The sequence below is a fragment of the Rhamphochromis longiceps genome, linkage group LG1 (assembly GCF_057381845.1).
Source record: "Rhamphochromis longiceps isolate RC_006_pf linkage group LG1, R_longiceps_female_GT1.1, whole genome shotgun sequence".
Taxonomy (NCBI): Eukaryota; Metazoa; Chordata; class Actinopteri; order Cichliformes; family Cichlidae; genus Rhamphochromis; species Rhamphochromis longiceps.
The window spans coordinates 21,798,601-21,826,405 of NC_140557.1; the positions used below are offsets into that span (position 1 = coordinate 21,798,601).

Here is a 27,805-nt window from a genome sequence, read left to right on the forward strand (position 1 = left end):
ACCAAGCTGGTGACTTTAAGATACACGGCACCTCTCATCTACAAGATATTTTTCATAGCAAGCAGGCTCTAGTGAAACAACTGTGTCAGATCCACAGAAATCCACATAATGGTGTTCACATTCAAAACTCCACTTCCTGAAGTGGAGCCCTGATGATACTGAACCATTCTTCCCCTTTCCTTCCCAGTTTTCCGTGTGATTGGATTAATTATGTGTCACTCACTTTGCTAGAGGTCAGCAAACATACATTCTCGGTCATAAGTCATCAATCTATGTGACCGTGGAGATGAAAAGTCAAGCGTGTCAGCCAGAACGCTATACAGAGAAGGATCAGCCCATTGATTTGAGGGCCAACCCAATCTCACCACAGCCTGCTGCGCTGAAAACTGAAATTACCCCTACGGGCCATGTACAGTCAGCTTTATACCTTAGATTTGTAGTGCATGATCACATTAGAACGGCCTATAAAATGTTTATTTCAATTGCAGAGCAGGATAATTACGGCATAATAAAACATGCATAGTTCATCCACTGTAAACTAGTGTTAAAACGGAACCTATAATCAACTCAAAACCGGTGCAGTTTAGCTCGCGCTTCGTCATCAAAGTTTTATCTCACAGATAAGCTTTCGCCACGGCAAAGTTACTAAAATGTGCTCCGAAACAGTTCTGAATAGAAATTGCATTATTATCGCTATTGTTTATTACAATAATTTGCTTATATGGGAGCTAATGATGATGTGCCTGGAGGAGGTCTGTAATATGTGTGCAAAATGTAACAGAAGGCAAGGACAGACTGAGCAAGCTCACACCACAGACAGCCTGCTGGCTGCTGACGAACCTACATTATTGTAGCTATACTCCACTCTACTCTCCTAAATGGCTAATCTTTGTTGGATCTCACCCTTAATTGGTTAACAGTCTCCGCAGGGCAAGTGAAAGTGGTGCTATTTAAGGCTCCACCATGAAACAGCAACACTTTCATCTTGGCAATAACAGGCAACAATTATATTACCAGATTCGAAACTGAACCTTCTATCTACCCACTAATCAAAAACGCAGCCCATCTGTTGTGCTGTCTTTTGAAACGACTGTTTATCTGCAGCCTGTATGATAACTGTGTCTGGACACTAATTAACTGCTAAACAGACCACAATTAGATGCTATTTCTATTAAATTCTGCAGAAGAAAAAAAAAGTAGGGAGAAGGGGGAAAAAACAAAAAACAATGAGCGCGTTTTATGTTTACTCAAACTGTACCAGTGAAGCACTATTGCTCTCCTTCAACGTCTCTCTTCCTCTCTCTCATTCTCCCTGAAACATGCACCCGCGTGCGTGCGCACGTGCATCAATACCAACTTAGGTGCATGCGCGCTCTCCTTCTTTCTCCCTCTCGATCGCGCACATTCAGACTGGCAGGCGGACCAGTAACATACACGCACACACACACACATACACACACTTTCCCTTAGCTGTGCTTTTGTGTTTTGTCAGAATTAATGAGAAAAGTTCCCTTGCCCTAGGGGTAATTAGTGTCCTTGGAGTTAAATAAGCTAATACTTAGACACCTCTGGCACAAGCAATTATGTTTGTGTATTGAATAATTGATTCAAAGAGGGGGGAAGGGCTGCTAATCAGATCTGAGCATAATGAATTGATTTAATTAACAGGGGAATCCGAGGGTCTCTGGAAACTGCGCGCATTTATTCAGTAGCAGCAGAGGCGAGCGCGGCACATAAACTGGGAGAGAGGCGGCGCGAGTTTGCTTTTAGCAGTTGTCAGATTTGCAATTGGATTTGTTTGAATATAGTTGCCGTTTCGGAGCAAATGAGAACGGGAAAGAGAGAATATTAAGAAGCGAGGAGAGCTCAGCCGTTCAGTCTGAGCGTCTGATCCGACCGTGTGTGCACAGTTACAGATAGGCGACACTAGATTTGTATCGCTTTTCATTGTTTTTGCCCCCCTCCTCTTTTTTCTTTTTTTATTCTATTCGCATGGAATTTATCAAGAGCAACCGACGCTGTTTGATCGCTATTTGTTTGCGCTGCACTTCAGTCCGGATAGGGGTTTCTCGTCGTGTTTATCGCCGTATTCCGTGTGTGAATTATTATTGATAGGAGGGAGAAAACGCGCAGACGGCAATTCATCTTTCCAGGGTTTCGGTTTATCGAGGCGTAGTCTAGTTAACCGCGCGTTTCAAAGCCATTTCCAGGAGAAGCTGTGAGCACACCGAGCGGTGCAGCCTGCTGGAGCCGAGGACGGATCGCCCGAGGAAGGACTCCTCGTTCCTCAGGACGATGGTGTTGGACAAGGAAGAGGGTGAGTAACGTCTACCACCGTAGGATGCTATAACCTAGGGAGTAACGCGGCAAACTAGTGACATTTTACACACTGAGTGTTTTTTCCCCGGACCCTGTGCACCGGCAGCCTCCGCTTAACGCTGGCTTTCTCAACCCCATTCAGTCACGATGGGGTCCGGGCGATTTTTTCTCTTCCCCTCCCCTCCTTTTTTGTTAACTAACAATATCGTATGTGCTTTCTGTACCACGAAGTTGATGCGCTCTTCCACAAAAAACCCTACAAATGCCAAACTGCAGTTCAGTTAGGGAGAGTTTATTATAAACGGGATTTGTTTGTAGCTTTTTTTTGCCTTTCTTTTTTGTTTTCTTTTTTGTCTTTCTTCGTGTGAGCCACAGTTTGATGATACTCCACACAGACTGCAGTGCATGTGGCTCCTCTTTTCTTTCCTCCTCCTAAGTGCTTTTTGCGTCTGTGAAGTTGGCGAGGCAGCCTTTGACATCACCACGGGATGGGAGATGACAGCAGAGTGCTTTTAACTTGATTGCAAATTATGGATAGCGCCTGTGCAGCGTTCGCTCACTTTCCATCCAAATAGGCCTACTTGCATTACTTATCTATTTCAATGTATTTAGGTTAATGGGCGAGGCAATCTAATTAATTTTAATTTAAATCAAATTCGCCTCTAATGACGTCCCATTTTGGATTAAGCCGATGTTGAGATGTGTGCAGTGCATCCGTCACATTCGGCTCTGTTTAGTGCATATGCTCTGAACACATTTGCACAACCTGATTGAGATGAACTAAAAACCAAGTAGGTGTGTGTTGCATGTCTTTATTCTGTCACTTCTTTAAGAGTATTTTGAGGTCGATTTGCTGACAATACAGACCACCTGCTGGCATGCACGCTGACAGCCACCACGACCATAAAACACTTCTTTTTTTTCCCCGTGTGTGCGTGTGTGTGCATGTTATTTCTCAAAGTACGGGATATTTCTCTTGTACACTCCAGTTTATGCAGGACTCCTCCTCCTCCAAAAGTAATGGATGCATCTGTAACCCATTATTTATGTTTGAAAATGGATCTTTCATTCATCTTAGAGGAGCATCCTTTCACTTACACATCCAAAAACCAATAAAAGGACTGCGGTAGAGACATAAATTGGTCTGTCTGGCTGAATCTATGTTGTGCTGCTAATGTACTCAAATTAACTCAACTGTAAATTGTCTCCTTTGGATGTCTGTCTTGCTAAAAGTTCCCTATATGATTCATGATTCAGATTGCTTTTAACAGTTATTGGCTAAGCAATATGGTAAATGTACAAGGTGATGCAAATGGCATTAGTGGGAAAGGATGCACAGGAGCATGTAATGCAGTCAATACTACATTAACTACTGATGCCCAATTACAGAACCAGGGAGAGAGGCTTTTAGGAGCATTAGGACTTGCAGAAAAGCTGAGATCACCTGCTGCTCATTGCCTAAAAGCTTCACCCTTTATTTGCTGGGTCCAACCAGCAGCTCCAGCATTTTGGCCAGGTTGTCAGCAGAGCGGCTCGGATCTGGTCTCTTTCTCTATGATGCCTCTTAGCGTTTATTGGCTCCAAAGTTATAGGCTTGTCAATTCAACCTTCACGTCTAATGTATCCACTTAGTGCCTGCGCAAACAGATGCACGCGTATGTGGCAGTGGAGGTGTGGGTCTGGGTGGCCACACGTGTGTTTATGTGTGCTTACTCTGCGTTGCTGTTTTTTTTTTTTTTTGTTAGTTTATTTGTTTTTTGTTTCCTTGATTGATGTACTACTATGCCCGTGTGCGAGTCGCCTAAGTGTTCATATTTCAGTCCTTGCGCGGGCTATAAAACAGATCATCAGTGTGTCTGTTCTCGTGTTCAAAGCCAGCGATCCAAGTTGGCAACAAAGTAATGATGCTGCTTGTTTGGCAGACCGTTTTTGAACTCTGACTCCTCTTAGAAAAGTCTGCAACAATTTGTGCTGCAAAAGCAATTACCAGAAACGAGCCTTTGTGACTGATACCAGTTCTCTTCCCACTGCGCAAGTTTGTCTCGAGTCGAAAATGTAAAATAAAAATTTGTGACGCACCCCTGTCAGCTGTCATTGAAATCCTCGTCCTGAATGGTTTCATGTTGGATGCAGATACCTGTGGATACTGTGTGTAAACTTAGCTTCTTACTCTCAGATGATTAGGTCATTATCCTTGTATGTATATTATCTGGCAGAGCCCTGAGTCTGGGAGCACAGAGGACGACTGCAGTAGGAACACAGGCACTGCTCTGTGAAGTGACCTAATATGCAGGTTATAGTGGGCAATGAATAGCAACATGTACCAAAATATTCACTGTCAACATTTTATTTTACTCTGCGATATGAGGTTCCAATTTGCGTATAATTTGAGAGGGGTGGAAAAAGCAACTCAGCCGTTTTCTCTCTTTCTTCGTACACTGCAGGAGAAGAAAGTGGGTCCACGCTGAAGGCATCTTCCTGCTGAACATTACCATAACTACAGTATACTCTTTACAGACCTGAACCAAAGGGCGGGGGGGAGAAAACAGGAGAAAAAAAAAACCTCCAGCTACTTACAAGTTTCCAGTTACCTGTGCTTGTTAATTTAAGATCCTGTTATCAACCTGTCCACTAAAAATGTGTACATTCATAAAGCATGTGATTGAAAAGCAGTGCTCCAGATGAATACAGACTGGCGATCTTTCTGTCAGCTGCTGTAATAAAACTTGGGCTTCGGGCTCCGATTTTTATTTTGAAATAATAAGAATTGCTTCATTCTTTACCAGTGTTACCATGGTAATACTGTCTTGTAGCGATGTTATATTGATTTAGAAAGTGGACAGTAATATTTCTTTTCTGTTATTTGCTTTCTGAGGGTTGATTTCTAATTTCCAGTTGGAGATTACTTTTATATGTTCCTTAAGTCTTTTCACTTTTACAAAGGAATGCAATTTGCTCTCTCGTATTTGCTATTTTCTCAGCTTATTGGTTTGGTCTTACTTCAAAATTAAACTTGCCCATTTCAAATATTGAAATTACATCTGGTTTTGGTGCTCTAGGGCTTGAACAATATTACAAACACATTGCTGCGTTTGATATTTCTTAAGTCAGTACGGTTTTTTTTATTAAGCTTTATTATAGGCACCTGCGTTGCCTGTATTGAACTTTTTCTCCTCTTACACACAGTTTGTCAGGAGGCAGTTGAGTATTTGAAACATTTACAAAGTGTAACCTAGTGCTTTTTTAAATGTATTTTTTTATAAATATGTAACAAAATGGTACCAAAAAAAAATACATGTGCGTAAATAGCACAATATACCCTGCACTGACAAGCAACAGTCTTACACCCTCACTGTTTTGGCTGTCCATGTAAATCATTTCACTTTATTCATTTTAGCTGAGCTCAGAAGAAAAAAAAATGCACACAAAATCGCATTAATACAATTTTCAGCTGCGAGTGTTTAATTCCATCTAATCTGAGCCTGATCTTACAAATGCAGAAGCCTCACAAGAGACAATTTCGTCTGTCACCACTAAAACCTCTAGATCCCTATCAGTCCTGATCGTTTCATATTTTACGAGTGCGGGAGATTTGTATCACTTTCCATGATCTAAGTGGAATTCAAAGAGACTGAACTGAGACTTAAGAGACGCGTGTTAGCGAGCACGCCCACCTGCCTCCGATGTAAATTGCTGCACTCATCAGTGTGGCACACAAACTCAATTATGCACTCTTGAGCTGTAAGAGCATCCCTTTTATTATTGCCAGAGGCCACATGCTAGCTATGTTATCATACAAATTCTCACAACAAGATCTGCTGCCACCACATGCATCACAGAGAACAGACCATCCCTGTTGTGTTGTCCCAAGTCTGACCCCCTTTTTTGTTTTTGGCTTGTTTTTATTCACTTCAAAAACGATGTTTTCAGCATCAGCAGGAATATTGCGAGACTGGTGAGATTCAGCCAGTATAAAATGAGCAGGACCAATGCAGCATTTTCCCAAATCTGCATATATTCTAACAAGCTGAGATGAGTCACAGACACTGGGGGAAACCTTGTGTCTTAGTGCAAGTTCAGAGGCAAATGCAGAAGAATACATCTAAAAATATTAGATGAGCCGCTTTACTGGTGTCAGCACTGATTGAATAACTAACACAATACATGCGTATACACTGTATATACGATACTGCTTCATCTGTTTGAACCTGTTGAAAGCAAGTCTCACTGCTACCTGTCACCGTGAAGCCGACTCCCTCCAGCAGTTATTGACTGCGCTCATGTTTACGTGGCAAGGGGGGGGGGGGGGGGGGGGGGGAGGAGAAAACCGATACACTGATGCCTCTGCAAACATACATGTACACACTTCCTGCAACATCTCATCAGTTATTTTTTTCCTGCTGTTGTTTTGTTTTTTAACATGAAGTTATTTATTCACCTGTTTACCGGTTGCATGCTCACGGCTGCTGCTTGTGTGTCGTTCCGCACTCACTAAAGCTCACTCTTTGCTCGCTGAGAGAAAAAAAATCATTTCTCCTCTATTCTGTCATCATAGGCTTAGAAAAGGAAGACAAGAAACATGGGAGAGACGAATGACATGCAACAAAGTTCTTGAGATGAGCAGATGTCAAAACTACAAAGCCACCAACTATCGTTCTTCAGCAGCTTTGCTACAATGGGGGGGGGGGGGGGGGGGGGGGGGGGTTAAATGACATTTGGAAAGATTTTAAACCTGAAATACCTGAAATATAAATGGATGTTTATGTTTGTTTGATTACGATGGTGCGTCCTGAATCATGTTTGACCCGACTCTCGAATCCTATCAGCCTCTTAACGCCTTCTTGTGTCACAAATCAAACTAACCTACATTTTATTTAAACCCTCCTGATTTAATCCCTTGATGCACATTTTTTAAAAGTATGCATACATGTGTTTTTTTTTAATCGCAAAACCCTATTCGGAGATTTTAAAGAATCTACTGACTATATCAGTATGACATATTGATTACTACTTACTCCTCCTTTTTACTTTCATAGCTATTAATGCTTTGTGCAAAGCTAACAAAGAAATCCTAATTGCGTATATGTTTTTTTTGTTTAAGATAAGATAAGATAAGATAACCTTTATTAGTCCCACACGTGGGAAATTTGTTTTGTCACAGCAGGAAGTGGACAGTGCAAAAGTTATGAGGCAAAAATTAGAATACAATAAGAATAAATACAGTACACAACTGTACAGAATAGAATAAAATAAAATACTATATACAGTAGAATAAAATAAAATAAATATACAATAAGATAAAAATAGAATACAAATACAAATACTATATACAACTGAGTAAAAATACAACGATGACAGAAAGGATTATTGCACTTAGTATTATTGCATATGTATGGATGTGTGTGCTTGATCAGTTAAAGTCTTTATTATGGAGTCTGACAGCAGTGGGGAGGAAAGACCTGCGAAATCTCTCCGTTTGTTTTGATCTTTCAATCCTTCATCGCAGTATCTATGAGCACAAATCCAGTCATACAAATTCAGGAAACCGGATCTCAGATGAGATAAACCTTTGCCACTGCCCTCACTAAAAGTCATCAAAATTGGCCAATAGGTGCTTGGAAATCAACAATGCGTTATTAGCCTATGCTGCCTTTCATCGCATGCGCGCTTCTATAGTTTTTGCCGTTGTCATATTTCCATTTGCAGAAACCCTGATTGTTGTACATTTTCATCTGTCTCTGGCCCTGCCTGTGCGGATTTGTTTCTTAGGGTGTAAGTGTTCACTGGTCAGTGAAAGAGACTTTGTTCCTGTAAGTGTAAGGAGCAGCGCAGCCTCTAGGGGCTGCTAGCGGGGCTTTTAAACTTTCAGACTAACTTCACTCCACTCTCAACTTCTGAAAACAGATTTAAGCAGATTCAATGTTTCTGAAAAATTAGTTTGATTCTTTTAGGGCAACTTAATTTTGTCATAAATTTGCCATAAACCTTTTTGTTCTAATGTTTTACACAGCTTAAAATGACACGTATTGAAATACTTAAACTGATGCTTGCGTTTCTTTTTTATTTATGCCCAAAACATCAAAATTAAAAGCTGATTTATAGCATGAAATAGAGGAATCCAAAAGAAAGGAGGGTGGAGCCGTCACACTTTATTAAGATCTTGCAATTATCTTGTTGGTAAATAGAAGAGCCTGGGTGCCTTCACTTGAATAAGAGCCAACTTGCTGAGAGCTAACCCCTCATTGGTTGACCTTTAGGTAATAAAATCTTAAATAGCTAATTAAAGCCCGTGATTAAGACAGCCTTTTTGTTGCCCCTTAGAGTTAGATTAGGCTTTTGATATTGACTATCTGAGTATTTGCAAATACAGCTTCTGATCAAATAATGCCATTTGTGTGTGTGTGTGTGTGTGTGTGTGTGTGTGTGTGTGTGTGTGTGTGTGTGTGTGTGTGTGTGTGTGTGTGTGTGTGTGTGTGTGTGTGTGTTTTCCCAATGAAGTTAAAGTTAAACCTGTTCCTCAGACACTTTTGGCCCCCATTTCAATCACATTACCTTTCATTTCATTTTATTACATTTCATTTGACCAGCCATTTGATTTTAGCCAGCAACAGGAATTACTCCTAGAGGGAATGGCATAGCTCTTTTATATTACGGGGTAATAAAATAGTATTCAAACGTATTCATTAAGACCATTTTCATAATGAAACATCAAATATCCTCTATGGCGTTTCCCTTTTGAGAGTTTTGGGACAGGCCTGACTTTGCGAGACAGCTTCTTCATGAAGACCTCTTTCTCTAATTGTGCACCCAACCTCCCTCATTATTTACCCCATCAGGTGTGGGAGTAGGTGCTTGAATGACATTAGAGGCCTGTGCTGCCAAATAACTGCCCCCTGTGGGGAATTTGCATTATTCAAGATTAAAGAACCTCACATAGTGCACCACAGTATGGTGTTCCGTCTTCCCTTCCATTTTCAACACACCGAGGACCCTGAATGGCACACCTGTCTCCTGGCATATCCTTTGAAATAATAAGTGTGCAGTAATTGCTGGGGAGTGGGAAGGATTTCGTACATCACTTCCTGACCTCATGAGTGACACAAACTTTAGAGGGCTCCATTTTTCCATCTCCAAATGCATTTTTAATGTGGACTGAAAAGTGTTTGTGCATTCTGTTCCGGATGGCGGAAAGTGGCTGTGACGGGTCTAATGGTTTGATTTCTTTCTTTCTTTTTTTCTTGACAGGAATCAGAAAGTGGCAGATAAGATTGCCTCTTCTATAAAGGTTTAAAAGTATCTAGTTTGACAATATATAGATTTTTTTAAAAAAACTTTATTCAATCTCAAATGGAGACTCTGGGGGAAATGTCAGTTGATCTTGTGCCTACTGTACTCAACTGAGATGAAGATGCATTCACCTTCTCGATTATTGACAGCTTGCACTTAAATGAAAAGCTGCAAAATGGCAGGTTTCAAGAACTAAACACCTTAGACCAACGGCAGACAAAGCTCAATAGTGAGCCCACATGTGATTGGCTGGATGAAATATCAAATGGTCTCCTTGATCTGTCAACACTGACAGTCTTCCTTCTTTAAGACCTCTCTTGGGGTTTATTTGGAGTAAAACTGCACGATCAAACCATGGCTGTTTTTTGCGTCTCTTCTCCTCCTCCTCATTCATCTTAATCCCCCACTCTCATTTTCTTTTTCCTCATTCTTTCCCCCTCACTCTCTTTCTGCTGTTGACAGCTTACCTTGCAGAGCTCTAATCTCAACCTACTACTGAGCAACCAAGTGTTGGAACAAGTCGCCTTCTGTAATAATTTGGAAACTCTGCCAGTTTCATGTCTTGAAAAAAAAAAAAAGCATCAATGAATTTAATTAGAAAGCTGTTGCATATCTCTGTGATACATTTCTTTTAATTAACCCCATGTGAATAAATTAAAAATAATAGGGGGCTGAAAAGTGTGGAAAAAAAGCACCCTAATGAAGTTTTCCGTTAATTGGGATGGAGTGTGCAGCCAAACCACAGTGAGTAGTGAGCACCAGGAGCTAACAATACCTTCTGTAAGCCTTTAGAAAAAGGGCCTAGGGCCTTCGTGCTGACTTCAAGTGTAAGAAATGCACCTCTGACGTGATGGAAATGACCGTAGGCTGGGAGAAAAGGCAGCCCTGTTCCAGGCTGCTCTGCTGAGACTCCCCATGCCGCGCTTGAAGCTGGGCCAGTGTTATTGCAGCCCTAATGTGCCTGACTCATTTGGAGCGGATCAGGAGTAATTATGGTAGGGAAAGTGGCTGCCGACCGTGGGGGTCAGGACACTTGTAACATGTGAAAAGAGCAATTATTCCAGGAGACAAAACCCTCCCTTATCCTGGGCAGTGCCAGGGTCAATGCAAGGGACGGCTGGGCTCCGTTTCAGCGGGGCTTATTAGCCACAGCAAGCTGCAAAGTTTGAGAGAGTGCATCTTGTTAATGAACAGTCCCCTCCTCAACTGCACCAGCCCTGTCTGCTCTCTCCCACTTACTGTGGGTGTTAATTATGTCATAATCATAGCATGCATACAGTCCCAGAAATCACCTCACAGACCCTAGCATTCATACACAACCATCTGGAAAAGTAGCATGCCGCACGGTAACATAGTAGGCTCTTAGAGCAAATTATGAGAGGGGGGAAAAACAAAAAAACACAGCCAGTATGAAATGTAATATTGACTTGGGCCTAATTCGAGAGAGCATATGCACGTGTTCATGCATATCTCTTCTTTTGCTCCTTGCATATGTGCCAGCTAACGATAGGCACATGATTCAGGGTTCTTTATTTTGTTTATCATTCAGAATGCGCTCATCACTCTGCTTTCGACTGACATGTCTATTCCAGCTGATATTATTACCAGATGTCTTGTATTTTGTCTCGGAGATATAAAAACACGTCTACGGACTCAATTACAGCAATGATGGAAGCTGAATGAAAAGGGGCTGATTTATGCGCACAATAGCAAGACATCTGCATGAGATGCCTATTAACCTCAGTGGCAGACACCTTGGCCCAGGGACAAATTTTATTTTCCAATGCCAAGGCCACAACATGGCTGAAGCACAAAACACTTGGATAAAGAACTAGACCAAAATCAGCACAGTAAGTTTGGATTTTTTTCTACTATTCTTCACTTTTTCGAGTTATTTGAGCTCAGCATCGTTTGTAACTTCATGCAGCAGTTTAAAGACTCTGTTAATATCCGGCCCGATGTCTTGTGCAGGAGTGGTTTGAATAAAGGAGAGGGTGGTGGTGGTGGGGATAATGACACATGCGCTTGTTCCAGATAAATGCAATCATTTGCTAATACAGTATCTAATTTCCCCGAGCATCGCGCTCTGTGTATTCACCACGCCGGTGGCTAACGCGTTCTTATTTAGTGCAGCTGGGAGTTGGAATTATAGGGGCCCCCAAGAAGAGGCCCACCCAGGGCCAGCTTCCACTTCCTTGAAAGACCACCTCCCTCCCCATGTGTCAGGAAGGCTGAGCGAGTCTCATCAAGATCCTTTACCTCCCCGTGAACCAGCAAAGTCTGCATCGCACCATGGCGTCAGAGCTTTTAATTGATCAAAAGACATTTAACAAACAGAGAAGCAGATGTAACTGTCCTTTCTGCCATTAAAGGTTGAGTGCCTGTGAGAGCAGCTGTTCCACTGGGAGTGTGTGGGTGTGGGTGTGTGTGCATGTACAGCAGTTGACTAGTGAAGGGGTGAATTTGTGAGTTCGTTTCCCTATCAAATGAGACAACTGGCTAATCAACATTAAAATTATATTGTTTTAAAGCTATTTCTGATATGAAATCAGTTTAGTTCTTTAGTGAATAAACATTTACTGTCAAGTTTTCTTTTTCTTTCATTGTAAATTTAATATAAGAAGAAACAGTGCTGATTTTAGCAGGTGATTATTCAGACTAATATTATCATTCCCACACCTTTACGCCCACAGAAGCTGATACAAGACTAACCAGTCTTCCTTTTAGTCTGCATGAAATGACACAGCAGAGCTGATGGTGGCTCCGGGATTCGTATAAATTAGTGTATGCGGAATACCATTCAAGCACCTGCTCACTTGTTTTAAAATAGCAACCAACACTTTAATGGTAATGATGGGGAGGGGAAAGGGAGTTTGGGGCAAATTGTAGGGTTTTTTTGGGGGTTTTTTTTTTACAGGTTTTCCCATGTCTGTGTGATAATTGTATTTTTCCATTTTCCTCCCCTGTATTTCCTTGAGTGCTCCATCCAGCGTGTTTTCTTTTAAAACCTTAAATATATCAGAAAGGTTAGTGGACTGATGTGATTTTGTTGATAGCTCTACAGATGGAAGTGTAAATGGGGTAACAGAAATCGGATGCTATCTATAATGGGAAATACATGCTTTGACAGACTGCTTGGCTTGAGTAAAACTAACTGTACATATTCCTGAAAGATACAATCTTTAAAGGGGAGGAAAAAGAGGGAGATGACAGGCATTTTCACACAGTGCTAATGGCAAATTAAATTTCTCCTCAGGAAGGATATTTGGCAGGCCAAGTGCTGTCTCTCCACTTTGAGGGGTAAAATGCATCCCTTGTTGGAGAATGAATCGTGATGTGGAGAGGCATGCTTTTGGTAACATCAAATGACACTGGAAGGTCAGTGGCACTTGTATCTGTTAAATGGATTGGATTAAGTGGAGGCTGCCTCCTAGTCTGCTGCTTCCTTTCATAATGCAGCTTTTCTTTCTGGGAGGTGGCAAGCTTTGGAGGGTCTGTTCTACTCCACCGTTTCACAGAGCGCCGGGAGTGGTGACAGGTGCAAGAAAATGTCTCATGGCATTAGGGGAATTGAAAAGACATTTACTTTACACAATCATTTTTTTTTCTGTCACCGCTCTTTGTTTAGTAGGTTTTAGCTACTGCTTGCTACACTACTATTAAAGCAGTTTTCCAGAGGCTGCTTTGGTAGAAGACATCAAACTTGTGTTTTTGGGTTTTTTTTTTTCTTTCCCCCTCCCCAGTGTTGCTGCAAGGAAGAGGCATATTGGTTTCTTGGCAGACATTTGGTGCTCCTCTGCTGAGGTGTCTTTCTTAGTTAGGCCTAAGGACCGGGACATCTGCATAAAGAAACAGAGAAACCTCAGTGACATGAAGAAACAGTCTGTGTTGTCACCTTAATGATGCCGAGAAGCGTTTTATTTAAAAAAAAAAAAAAAAAAAAAGTGTTGAGCAGCACACAGTAACTCCATGATGGGTTAAGCTTTGGCCTTTTCAAATGTGATGTAAAACACACGCGATATGTTTAAGGGAAGTGTTGCGAGTGGTGGTGGTCTCGACCAATTACGAGTAGCCCTCCGGAGGTGGAGGAACGACCTTTTTGTATAATTAGTTCTCTTATTTAAAGCAAAGATTTTGAGTAGAATAACTAATTAGGTGTCATAAAAGGCAAATTAAAGATTTTTGAAATCCCTGAGGGAAATGCAGCAACTTCTATATTTTTCTTTGCACAACCTCTGAAACACACACACACACACAGGCATTTTCTCTCTCCTCATTAAGACTGTTTTTAGTTCTGTAGAAGCCTGTCAGGCGAGCACTGTTGGCATACCTGCAGAGAGCTCCCCTAACAAGCCATGAAATACAGGTAGAAGAGTCCGCCCTTATCCAGTGTGGCTTGAATTTGAAGCTTTTTAGCTTCATTTACACTGAACATTGGTATTTATAGCAGGGTTTGTGATCCTAATGCGGCAGCTTCAAGGGGTCTGTTTTGGGAAGGAGGGAGACGAGGGAGCTGGAGGGCAGGCAGAACACTAATTGATGGCTCACATCACCAGCACTGGACCAATTAGCCTCTCCTTTCTACTTCTGATAAAGAAATAAGACGGCTCAACACCACCACAGCACTTACTGACATATAAACCAAAGTCATAAATTTGACTAACAAGCCCTGCAATTCCCTTCACCTCCTTAAAAAAAAGAAAGGGGGGGGGGGGGGGGTGCTATTTGTATTACAGTCATAGCATTATTGATGTGCGGATGGCCCTTAAAAAATTGCAGCGCAAATCTGGATCCAATGAGGTACTTTGTGGGTCCACTTGCTTGCGTGTGAGAGCATGTGAAAGAAGGAGAAAAAAGGCAGGGAGAATGATAATGATTTTCTGTTCCAAAGAAGTTCTGCTGAAAAGCGGTGTAAGATTTCTGTGAAGGAGAGCGAACTTGACAGATTGAGCTGAGAAAAACAGCGCGGAGCGAAGCAGTCCCTTGTTACCAGCTGAAGTTGTGTGTATCGCTCAGTAAACTGCAGAAGTTAAAACGGATCCAACTACAGGATGACCTTATTCACACGTAACATAACACAACTACACAATATGTCACATGTTTGCATACTTTCATTCCTGAGAAACGCCTGCGTGTGTGTGTGTGTGTGTGTTTGGACCGCATGCACAACTTTAAAGTGCAACAGTGACATTTCATATAAAACTGTATAACCCGTCTTTAAAATGGGGCCCTTTACAGATGCCCACACATACAAAATGTTGGCCTGACCCCCCATGTTGCAGATTGTCCAGTCTTTTTTTTTTTTTTTCGAGAGAGAGAGAGGGAGAGAAATGTGTTTTGAAAGTAGAGTGGCAAGTGGCGTCCACTGTGTGTTCTTTTAGATGGATCAATAGCTCAGTGTGTGAGAGAGTGTCTTAAGAGCTGTTGTCTTGTGCTTTCAGCTGTGGCAGACCTGTTAGTGCTACAGAGGGGAGCTGCACACCCCTGCCTCTGTACCAGCAGTGGCCTGAGGGGGGCTTTTAGTCCAAACACAAATGTCAACCACACATAGACTATTAGTGTTTAGTGCAGTTATTAAATGGACTTTATTTGTCCTTTAGGAGGCTAAAAGGCGCACTTAAAGGGGACCTGCGTGACAGCAGGGCAATTTGCGAGTTTGGTAACTTAGGCTCGCTCATTGCAGACACATGAGTACAGATAAGTGTAAAAGGAGGAAAGGCTGTAATGCTCTGAGCAGGGAGCACTGTGTGTGTTGGCAATTTGTGTGCGCACACACGTGTGTATATGAGTCCGTGTCTGTGTGTGTGTCCCCGCGTGTGCTAAAAGGCACTTAGGCCATAACATATCTCACTGGGGTCTGGTAGCAACGTTTTTGTGGTCAGAGGCTTTTTAAAAGGTTAATGTTAATCTATACCAAACAAAGCCCACAAGGAGCTTTTACAGCTGTGGACAGTTGAGTGAAATGGGCTTTGATGAAATGATAGGTCACTAACATACTACGCAGCTTGTTGTAAATACCTCGGTAAGCAAAATAACTCTGAGAACTACCTGAGACGTGCTCCGTCCTCTGAAGCCTGCTGCCAGTGATCATGTAACTTTTGTATTACAGCATGTTCTTAGTGGAACAAGTAAGTCGAGGCTTTGTTGTCCAATGTGACCTGTGTGCCTATCTACATGGAAGAATGTTTTCTTTAATGCATATGAAGCAGGTAGGCAGTGTGCTGTGGCCGTGTGCGAGGCCAGGCTTAGACGCCTCGAGAAGCAGCCAGCTTATCAAAAAGAGAACATGAAAAGTCACTCGTGTTCCCCGGCCGTAAATCACGCGTGGCTGTTTGTCTCCTTATCACTACAGGTGTGCCGATGCTCTCCGTCCAGCCCAAAGGGAAACAGAAGGGGTGTGCTGGCTGCAATCGCAAGATTAAAGACCGCTACCTGCTCAAGGCCCTGGACAAATACTGGCATGAGGACTGTCTCAAATGTGCCTGCTGCGACTGCCGCCTGGGGGAGGTGGGCTCCACCCTCTATACGAAAGCCAACCTCATCCTCTGTCGCAGGGACTACCTGAGGCAAGAAAGACACACAATCACCTTTCTCCCCTCACAACAAGCACAAAAGCGATGTCGTTCCAAAAATTGTGTTACTTAAAAGGATCGCAGAGTTGTTGTTTTTTTGTTCCCTCCTCTCTTTTCAGTTTCGCATATAACCCTCCCGGTAGGGTTTGTTGTGCTTTGTCAGTATGAGTCGCGAACACTTTTAAAATCAATTTCCATCAGATAAGGTTAACGCCTTATTCTTTTACAGAATGTATATAGGTGAAGGCTAATTTGTTTTGCATAAGGAGAAAAATACGGGCAATTTTTGGAACACCATTTTTCCTTCTTCCTCTTTTTTATTTAAAAAAAATTTGTCCACAAACACAAATCACAGTTCCAACATCTACGATAAACCACGTGGACACACAACCATATATATATTTCTTCTTTACATGAACAATGAACTAGAGTTCTGTCATGACGACATGTTTTTGGTTGTATCAGCACTGTAGGCTGTGAGAAACCTCCAGGCAGGCTTGTTGCTTCACTAGTGCTGCCCCCCCCCACCCCTTCTTTCTGATACCCCTGCCATCTGCTTGTTAAATTAAACATGACCATTTCCTGGGCGTTAGGTCACATTCCCTACCATTTATTTGAGGGGGAATCCCCCTGGGGCCGACTTAAAGATGCCGGTGCCTTAGGCCCCTCCTCCCGAAACACCCTGCCCTGCACCGTCCTCCCCCCTTCCCCTTTCTCCATTTTCCTTCTGCCTCCTTGTCTCACAGCGTGTTCACTTTTATCTCTTACTGCTACCCATTTAAGTTTTGATTAGTTTATTCCAATTTAAGATGGTAAATTAAAAAAGAGCAGCATCACTTAAATAGCCACTAACATTCAGCACAGAGAGCTTTAATCAACCTGGCTTTCCTCTACCTCACTGATGCCTTTTAATGACATTTCACTTTTATTTCAGCTCTTCCTTCGACCTGGAAGAAGCCTACAGCCCACTTGCGAGGTGCTTAGGGATGTTACGTTGAGATAGGCCATTACCATCCATCAGTCCCCACCCACAGTTAATGCTTTTAAGATGCAGTGAGAGGTTGACTAAGACCTGATGTTTCCCCCAAAAGGGGCAGATGGTGCAGATGAGGTAATAATAAATGGGCAAATGACCGAGAGAAGGCAAAAATGATGAAGCTCAGAGTTTCACTTGGTAAAATACATCAGCTGAAAGGACAGCAACCTCAACCCTGAAGCCATAAGTGCCTACTGGCACTGTAAAGGGAGAAGGAAAAGCTTTCTCGCACATTAGGCCACTAAGATGTAGAGTTCACAGAAGGGATGAAATGAAGAGAATGACATATGGAATCAAGAGTTAGGAATACTAAAATAAGAATAAAAAGGACGGAGCTGTAGAGAGCTTCCTGTGCTCCTCTGCTGCCCCAGATTGTCTAATGAAATCCATCCCACTCGCCTGCTCTTCAGCCTGCGACAAATGCAGAACACTTAATGGCTGAGATGCTCGAGATGAATTCTATTATGGAACAAATTAAAACCCTTGCCTTGCGTATATAGGAAAGAGGCAGTTTGAGAGACCAGAGTATTTGAAAGTAGGTGATGCAGTCTCCATGCAGCGCCGGTTTCCTTTTCATTCCTTCTTTTCTCTGTAGTAAGACGAAGGCTCTGCTCACCTGCAGTAATGAAGTTAAATCTGTACACTGAATTAGCCTCCCGCACTTCATTAAATACAAGCAGTGGATCAAACACACTTTGGTTATTTCCCAGGGTTTGGAACCCTGCCATGCTCACATTAATTATTATAGGAGCTCCATCTGTGATTGTCCTTCAGTGGCATTAGCAACTTATTGAATGCACCCACACTTTACTGAATATTACACTCCAGCGCGCGCACACACACACACACAAACACACAAAATGCACACCTCAGCCAGTGTCCTCCCGTGCCCTTCAAAACCATGCACCATCAAAAAGTTTAGTTTTAATCCACCTGATGTCAGTTCCCTGCATCTTTCTTTTTGTAAGCGACTTCCTTGTAAGAATAGCAGCTTTATTAAGCATTTTCTTTATTGTCAGTCTTTTGGTGAAGTCGTAAAACCTTTAACCCCTCGTATATATAGTGATGATACGATCATCAGGACATGAAGCTAGAAATAATTCAATATTCTGTTTCATATATTAGAGTGGACATAATAGTAAGCCACTTATCAAAATGTGGTGTAATTAACTGTAAGAGGAAAACGTTTTCAAGATAATGGACATTATAAGTTATCCTAAAACCAGCTGAATAGCAATGTGATAGAGGATGGCTCCACATGGATGTGACTGTTTTTCAGATCAGTCTTCTTCTTACTCCTTGAGGAAGTGAAACAGTCGCTCTTCTTTTTCAGGCGAGATAGATCTGTACAGAGGTTTACACTTTCAAAAAAGACACAACTGTTGAGGAAGGTCAGAACACGCGACGCATGCATTAACAGTTTTCCCTTTTATGAAATCTGACAAACCCTATGCAGGCAGGGAAGTCTCAAAGAGCTCAGAGAACAGGTAGAAAACTTCAAGAGCCACAGCCCAATCTGAGAGAAGCAATTCAGAGAGGCAGATGATGCACTGTAGGAGCTTTAAGGGTTTGAAGTTAGCAAAGCAGCGAGTTGAAAGAACTAAAGAAGGCCCTCTTTTCTCTAAAGACCCATTGTAATAACTCAATAACAGAGGAAGGAGAGCTCCTTTATGTTCCTGCCGTCCAACTTTGCTCGCAACATCCCACACCAGCACACAAAGTTACATTTTTAGCTACTAAATAGGAGCTCTTTTAAGGAGTCGAGAATAGGCTTCATTCCCCTGCACTGAAGATGGTAGAAAGCAGGGATAAGGCAAGTATACAAATTCTATAAAGTTAAGAACCTAAAATGCAACTAAATTGTTTAAAAACCCAAAGTCAGCATGCATATAATTAGACCTAAGCCATAATAATGACGGCAAGTGATCCAAACAAAGCCTATAATCTTGAGATGGTGAGATAAGAGTAATTTCAGCATTGTTAAGCAGAGACACACATATCTATTCGTCTACAGATGCAATTTAAGGTGTCACTCATCACTGTGTATCTGAAAGGTGTCAATTATGGTCATTAGATGAACCACAAAATTACTTTATTGATAATACAGTTTGCTGCATATTATACTGCAGATATATTAAGGTTTTTTAAGCTGTCTTGATCCTAATACTTACCAAGACTGGTGATCAGTGTCTAAAGTAAAAATGTACGTTTGGCATAGAGAGTCTTTCTTTCATGGCCATTATAGTAACATTCTCACACCCCCGGCATTGCCACCCTTAGATTTAGCAGTCTGAAATATTTAATTATAAAATGTTTAATCTCAGTCTGCAAAAAACACATTAAAAACATCACAGTGTGCGTTGAAGACATGTCGTAGAATATGGAACGACAACAGTGGTACAACAATGTCGTTAACATTTTCTTACCTTGCCACCCCATATTGCAAAACTATGGGGTGGCAAGGCCATTATACGAATTTGCATTGATCACCAACTTCTCCAATGACCTGTGAACTCCAGCTGTGTTAGAGTAGCACACACAAGCCACCACTTGATGCAAGTGTGACAAGCACAACAACAGTCTCCTCAAGGCACTTTTTGTTGTAAGGTAAAGACCCTACAATAATACAAAGAAAACCTCATCAGTCAAACAACCCCCGAAAGTGGAAAGGAAAAGCTCCTTTTTAACAGGAAGAAACGTCCAGCAGAACCAGGCTCAGGGAGGGGCGACCATCTGCTGCGACCGGTTGGGACAAAAGACGGGGCAAAAAACACACTGTGTGTACAAGTGCACAGTGAGTGAAGAAGAAACTCAGTGCATTATGGGAAGCCCATATCAGCCTCGGCCTATTGCAGCATAATTAAGGGAGGATTTAGGGTCACCTGACCCAGACCTAACTGTAAGCTGAAGGCTCTGCCTCCTATTCTACTTAAGAAACAAAAGCAAGCCATCAGTCTGAAAGCAAAGTGCTCTACTTGGTTGATGCGGTACTACGAGGTGGTTACGATAAGATTCGGCCAGTTTATTTAAGAGCTAAGGTTAATGTTCATTGTTGATCTTTTCCACAAAGATTAAGACTTAACAGTAATAACTGCAAAACATCGACAATAGCAAATTTAGCAGGATGCTAGCACATCTTTATCAAAACGTAACTTGTATTTATACCTAAAAGCATTACCACTTCAGTTTGAGTTCTGCCGCTACTGCCAGTAAAAACATTTTTAAGTTTGCAAAAACACAACACTCATCTAATAAGCACATCCAGCTTGCTTTTACTTATACTGCATTATGCCATTTAGAAATCCATATGAGAATGCGTCACAGACTGTGGTGAGCAATCCAAATCAGCACTTCTAACCCTTTAATCCATTTATATGAACCACAGAATTGTTCAATTTTAAAAGAGGGCTTCTTGCTACAAACCCTGCTACAATACCGATGATTGATCAGCAAAGCACACAGGCCTTGGTGCATTACAAGCTGGAGAAATTTGCCAGTCATAAATGCTGAAAAAATGGTGTTGATGTTGATTTTTTTTTTCTTTCTTTCTTTTTTTTTTTTTTTTTACACTTTTCTTCAGAGAATATTGATTTATTTAATCCAAATGGCCAGGGAAATTGAAGTGCATGAGTCACTGCACTCCTACAATACGGGACATGTGTCAGAACAATGCATTCGAATTCCTCCAAAAATAGTCTATTCAAACAAAAAGAAAATCTACTTTAAATGAAATGAATTAATGAACAAAACCCATTTACAGCTTATGTTCGTGGAATGCACTGTTTGGGTGCGGTGAAGCATGTCAAGTTTATAAAAAATGACGGTTAAAATTAATGCAGTTTTATATATGTTGTAGTACACATGTTGTGTATAATTGCAGAGTCCTTGATCACACACAATCTATACTTAAGTACAAGTTAAAGGTGACTCTGAATAGCTTGCGTCTTCATTTTTGTGCTAATATGTTGGGATCTGTTGGCTAACATTGCATTTTAGTATGAAACTCATTACTTAGGATGCTCTGCTACAGTGGTGTTTCTCTCTGACTGCCTTTTAGTTTCATAGGAGCAGGAAGAAAAGAGTATAATGTGTGCTGAACAGTTCACTCAGCCTGTAATCTCCTTTTAGCACAAGGGGCTCAATTAAGCCATATGTTGATGCCACATTATAACCCAGACACGTCAGCTGTTGGCTGAAGAACAGTATGAGTGGGACACAGCGATTACCGAGAGCACTTTTTTGCACTCCAACTTCTCTGTGCCAAATATCTGCCTGCGATTTCAAATCACAAAGCTGATAAGGAAATCAGGTTAGCACGAAAGACTATTAAGACGCTTAAGACAGACCGGTTATGAGAGCCGTTACCGTCCTTCCATACTGAAGGCCTCTAACCCCTTTTTGGTGCCATTAGCAGAATACTTTCTCACTGTGGAGTTTGAAAGACGTGGGTGTTTACCAGGTTCTGCAGGCTTTATGTTGTAAATGTTTCGTATCCAACGACGAGCTCAAATAACCCTCATAATAGAGTGGAAAAGAGGTTATACCCACACTATTTGAATTACTGGTTTGTGGAGAGTATAGATGTAGCCGCAAAGTAAAAAGTAGCCACAGATGTGACACGCTGCTCTGACTGAAGGCGGAACTTGGTGTCAGGAGCAAGCTGGGCTTCCCCACCAGGCGTTTTCACAACCTGTATGTATCAACTGAGCACCATGTCTGCAGCCCAGCAGGGTGTAATGGAGATGGGTTAGAATAATCCTTCTGGCTGCTATAGGTGTGTGCATGTCAATTGCTGTAAATGACCAAGGGTTCTCTAGGCTCTTTTATAGCTTAGGTTCCCTGAGGGAGAGAAAGGACATCACTATGACCTGCTCACTACATGGAAGAGTCTCTGAATGTCATGATGACTCTGGGTGCTCTGGAGTTTTCTCTTTTTTTCCATCCAGGTTAAAAAAAAAAAGAGAGAGAGAAAAGGGGTTCATTTATAAGCTGGAAACTCAACAGTTCACGGTTGCCAATACTTGTGCTTTGTCCACACAAACTCACTCATGTCTTGTAATATGAATGCTGGAATAGTGTGATAACAAGGTCAGGTTCTGTAGCACTGGTATTTGCTCTGTTTTCAGATCAATACTGAATGTGTGAGATTGCAATTTTTTAAAGCTGTTTGGATAAGTCTTTGTGTCTCTCTAAAGAGGGGGGGGGGGAAACATTCTTTGAGTTACAGAGCACCCCGTGGGTGGCAGATGTCTACTGTATGAGAACATTCAGTATTTTTTTTTCCTTTTTGTTACTGAAACAGTAGCCAGTTGTAACAATGTTTCAGTTTAACACCCTGTGAATCCCTCTCATGGAACATAACAACCTTTCTCCCTCTGTTTCTGTCTTTCCTGCTCCTCTGGGGCAGTGGCCCCTAATTAGAAGCAGAGCTGCTGGATAGACATTTTCTTTAACAAGGTGAAAGCAACTGAATGGGACTCGCATAAACGAGGCAGAATATCAACATGGGGACTCCTCTGTCTGAGCTCTACAAGTTTGGGGGGGAAAAGTGTTTAACATACTGTTGGAATGACAATCTGCTGTTGCCTTATCCCCTCTTGCAAAGCTGTGAAGCGGTCCTTTTCCTGCTGCAGAATATATAAATCTATCTGTGCTTCAGAATCTCCAAATTAAACATAGGGGCAGGCGCTTGGAAAATGAAAATGTAAATCTGACTGGGGAAAGCATTTGAGGTTCCTTTTTTTTTTTTTTTTTTGGCTTTGAGGAGATCTACACCAGTGCCTCATTGCTGTGTTTGTGACCTTTATCATTTGGCTCCTATCTAATAAGCCCAAACAAGCCGCAGTGAGGTTTGAGCAGTGAGTCTGTTCACTGTAAAACATTTAGTTAACTCCTCAAGGTTGCATCTACCATCACTGTCTCAGGTTCTTCTCTGAATGAAAGAGGAAGACGGAGAAAAGCGAGAGAGCGAGGGTTTGAGCCTGAATCCTTGTAACAGAAATCTTTTTGAACTTATGACTACATTATAGAGTGTAGCCTCATGTGCAAAAAAAATCCAGCTGGATTTGGTTGAAGACAGACTCATTAGGTAGTTTTGTTTTGAAAGAAGAAAACTTTCAGCAGTTCAAATGGTTTGCCTCAGACCTGTTTTCGTTGCTTTTGCAGTGTGCGAGAGGGAAATTCTTTGAAGAAGGAGATTAAAACCATGTGATCATTATAATTAGATCATTAGCCAAGAATTAAGATCTATGTTTGTAACTCTCATTAACAAATATACCAACTGGATGCCAAGAAAGATTTTTGCCTTCAATTCGATTTTCACTCCCTTTTTCCTGTGAAAGCCCCTGTTTTTATTGAACTTCTTTCTTTTACATTTCTTGCTGTCATTTTGCTACGTGTTTGTTTGCTCTCTTTACTGCATCTAGGTAAAGAGAAGGTGGGTTAATCTCTGTCTGTGCGCTCTGTCTTTCAGGCTCTTTGGTACAACGGGGAACTGTGCAGCCTGCAGTAAACTGATCCCAGCCTTTGAAATGGTGATGAGAGCCAGAGATAATGTTTACCATTTGGACTGTTTTGCCTGTCAGCTTTGTAACCAGAGGTAAGAATGGGGGTCATAACTGCACAACAACATTGCATATTTAAGAAAAACACACACACACACACAAAAATAGGGCGTTAAAATGGCCAGTGGCTTAAATATTCGAGGCTCTTAAAAAATAATCTCAGGTGGAAAAGAAATTTTATATTTCATTCCATTATTGCAGACCACAGTTTATAATTGGTGGTGGGGGGAGTAAATTGTGGTTGGCTTGTGTTGCAAGAATCAAGGTTGCATTGCATTTGTAATGCCCTGCTAATTATTTTCTATTATGTCACGCTGCCAGCACTTTGTCCTTGTTTGTGGCTAGATCTGTAAATCTTTTAAGCCAATGGGATGTAAAATTAGCTTTTGTTCTCATTTGTCCGAGGAGGCAAAGGAGCCACAAAAAAAAAAAAAAAAAGACGTCCTCCAGATTTGTGCTGTTGCACAAAAGAGAATAGACACAGGTGTGAAATGGCGTTTTCCTAAGGGATAGGAACTATTATAGAATTGGAGCAAGCACAAAGCTTACTGTATGGTATGATGTACACAGAATATGACATAGCCAAATATTGCTTTTTCCCATTAATATACTGTCAGTAATGGCACCTCTCTGAAAGCAGAACGTCCTTTGCATGCTTGTCAGGGGTGCTGTGACCCTGTTCCTCCACACAGCACAAGCCCATTAACCTTCTGCAGACCAGATTCAGTTACCATAGTGAACACCTGCTGTAAGGGAATTATGACTGCAGTCTCTTTTCTCAGCTGGCAGACACAAAGCCAGGTCTCATCTGGCACAGTATTGCCACGGCTGTGACCGTTACCAGCTTTATTTACTGTGTTACCAGCCTGGCACATTACTAAAGCCAAGCCATTTTCAGCTGTATTCTTATCTTCACTCCCCTTCAGTCACATTATGGAGCTGTGTCCACTGTGTCACACAAACAAACAGCAGCACACAGAAGAACATCAGTGGGGCAGGCTGCTATGAGTTATTTTTCCCTCTCCAACTGACTGTGAGACTTTGGAGGAAAAATGTTTTCGAGCACCGGAACTAAACTGGTGTGTGAAAAGCTAACCCCGTGGCAGAGTTTCCTTGGAAACTCTTGCGGCGCCACCGCCGCTTTTGCCAGGCCAAGGAGAGCTGACCTGCTTTTCATTGGGTGCCAGCGCCTGTGTCTGTTTGATTCGAAACTGTTTAGGGTTTTAATCTACTTTTATTTGAAACCACACATTTTACGATGGCCATCAAAACAGACTCTGAATCTGGCGAGCCGCGGTCTCGGCGCATGAGGTAAAATGTCTCGAGCCAAATGGGTGCGATCAAACAGAATCATCAGTACCTGCTGATCCTAAACGCAGCGTTTTCACTGCCAGAGCAGAGTCAACCAGTCAACAAACACACACCACTTTGTCGTGATGCCAGCATTAATCATCTTTTTGTTTTCGTTTTGTTTTTGACAATGTTTTTTTTTTTTTCGCCTTTTGTTTTTGTGTGCCAACAGGTTTTGCGTCGGGGACAAGTTTTTCCTAAAAAACAACATGATTTTGTGTCAAATGGACTATGAGGAAGGTCAGCTGAATGGGAGCTTTGAGACACAGGTCCAATAGTTGGACCCCGACGGCAGCAACAGCCGGCTCCACACGTTACACACGAGATGGATGTTCCGCTGCACTTGGAAAAAAGACAAGCGTCTGTCTGCTTGCCTGCAATACTTTTTAAGACCCCTTTATCAGTCCCTAAGGACTCTATTGTAAATGTTAAACTTTTTGCCCCTCCCACATCCCCCCCTCAACACTGAGCAGTTACAAATTTTGATGTACAGTTGTGCCTGCTTAGCTGAGCACTGTATTGCTTGTATGTTTTGTGAAATTTGTTTCAGGTTTGTTTTCTTTTTCTTTAAGAAATGGTTCACTAGAGGGTATGTACAGTCTGTTTTCTCTGTATATATAAACTGGAACATTTATTTTATGAAATGTAATGCAATTTTATTACTAGTGTGAATTAAAGATTCTTAAATGTTCATAGTGAGATTTTTTTTTTCTCTTACCAAAAACCAAAGTTGTTGTTGGAAGGAGTTGGCCCACGTGTTGATATGTAATCATGTATCAGAAAACTGCAATGCTGTAAAGAGCCCTGCAGGCGAGAAAAAAAAAATATTTGAAGTCCTCTTTAAAACATGATGCAACGAAACAAGTTTTATTACATTTTGCAGAGTTCTGATGGAATTAGAAATGCTGTTTAAAATGAACTAAATAAGATTTTATTTGGAATAAAAGAATGCTTCTCCAAAAGCGTGTTGTTGTGAGCGTGCAGGTGTCATGAAAGGGGGCTGAGATAAGCTGAGCTGCTCTGTGTGATTCATGCTTCACTAATTGCCATCTGATTATGAGGGTGAATTGGCCTGGAAATGAAATGCAACAGCAAAGAAATTAGAGAGAAAATAAATGCTCATTGAGTTTGAGCTCATTCAAACTCATCAGCTACACAAGTGCAGAGCTGTATTAAAGGGTACTTTCCCCAGAAGACTGTTAATGGAGATGTGTGACACTGTCTGTTTATCTGATGAGGTTATATCAGATATACCAACTCTGGTCGAGCTGTCAAGATTTGCAGCCACTCCATCAAGTGATAATCCACTTCAGTGGCTTTGCTTATTACATGTATTTGTACACATTAATCTTTAAATTAAAGGAGGGGGAAAGGCGTTAAGCATATATTAACTGCAGTGTTCCTGCACACAGCAAAAGACTATGTGCAGGAACACTGATTACCATGGATTTGTTTTTAATACATTAAGGCTGAAAGTTAAATAGTAATCACAGTTTCTTGTTGTTACTACACAGTTACTAGCAGTAACAAGCTATAATTACAAAATAAATCTCAACATTTATGTGATGTTACACCCAGCGAAACTGAAACAGCCACATTTTTACACACTGCAAAGCAGTTTTTAAAAATTCATGGCTCATCATCCATTTCATTTCCATCCAAGGTCAGTAAGAAGTATTGTTGCACATCGGTTTGGACGGGCCTCATTGGCCTTAATTTCACTCACATTACCAGACTTCACGTGTGTCGTGGAAGACCCTGAGAATTAAAACCACCTAATGCTGCCTTCGATTTAGTGGGAGAGTTTCTGTCACCAGTTTATCTCTGTGTGAGAGAAACATAAATAGCTGCATTTACGTTCATGTATGTTTGGCCTTTTGAGAACCGCGCAATTCCAAAGAAACAGGCCACGACGTATATATGTCGCTAAATGTGTCTCAGATGACGAATACATGAATGCTCTTGGGGTTAATACGACTAATCTCCATGTGTGTATTAACTCTTATTCATTCAACAGTGTGTCCAACAAACTTCAGATTTCCACCGAGGCTCGCCAATCTGCGAAGAACTCTCCTACCAGCAGGACACAGAACATCATTATAATTTGCTAACACATAAATCAAGTGTGCAAAGAGCATTAATTAGAAATTCATTAAAAATTTAGACTCACCGGCAGGTGTGCAAATAAAGGATTAGGTAGGCATCAATTATACCACATAAGAGAACATTTTAATTGCAATTCTTGGATTGATTTACAGGGGGAAACAATCAGGCTCTTTGCAATGTGGCTGATTGCTCATTTTACTGAAAAATAATGAGGAAAAAAAAAACCTCACCAAGTAACACTGTCCCCGACTGAAAGGTAATAGGAACGTGCCGATTCAGCTATGTGTGCACTGGCATGCATGCACGTACACAGTCTATCTATCTATGTAATAAAAACACATGCACACAGATATTATTACGAAACATACACATCGATAATTGCAAAACACGGTGCACAAACAGGCATAGTCACACACATAAATACACACGCACTGCAGCTTGGCATTCCCATCTGCTTGTGTTGGTGGAGAAGTTCTTAAGCACCAAATGTTGCTCTGTTATGACTCAACTTTGTGAATTCTCAAACCTCCTCTGTGTTCCTGATTACTGCATTATGGCATCTGCTTAATTAG

At 41.5% G+C, this 27,805-nt stretch overlaps 1 protein-coding gene across 1 annotated transcript; it reads left to right on the plus strand.

Moving 5' to 3' along the window:
* The first annotated feature begins 1,488 nt into the window (after positions 1-1,488).
* On the plus strand, positions 1,489-25,818 carry lmo1 (LIM domain only 1). Its single transcript, XM_085402453.1, has 4 exons — positions 1,489-2,317; positions 15,959-16,172; positions 23,687-23,812; positions 25,300-25,818. The coding sequence occupies exons 1-4, from the start codon at positions 2,296-2,298 to the stop codon at positions 25,403-25,405; spliced, it is 468 nt and encodes a 155-aa protein (XP_085258579.1). The 5' UTR covers positions 1,489-2,295; the 3' UTR covers positions 25,406-25,818.
* Positions 25,819-27,805: the final 1,987 nt, after the last annotated feature.

What these genes read in the sequence shown, in the direction of transcription:
- lmo1 (XM_085402453.1), top strand. Translation starts at nt 2,296, where the DNA reads ATGGTGTTGGACAAGGAAGAGG. An exon ending in GGTGTTGGACAAGGAAGAGG is followed by an intron (nt 2,318 to 15,958) that starts GTGAGTAACGTC and finishes TTATCACTACAG; the next exon opens with GTGTGCCGATGCTCTCCGTC. An exon ending in TGTCAGCTTTGTAACCAGAG is followed by an intron (nt 23,813 to 25,299) that starts GTAAGAATGGGG and finishes GTGTGCCAACAG; the next exon opens with GTTTTGCGTCGGGGACAAGT.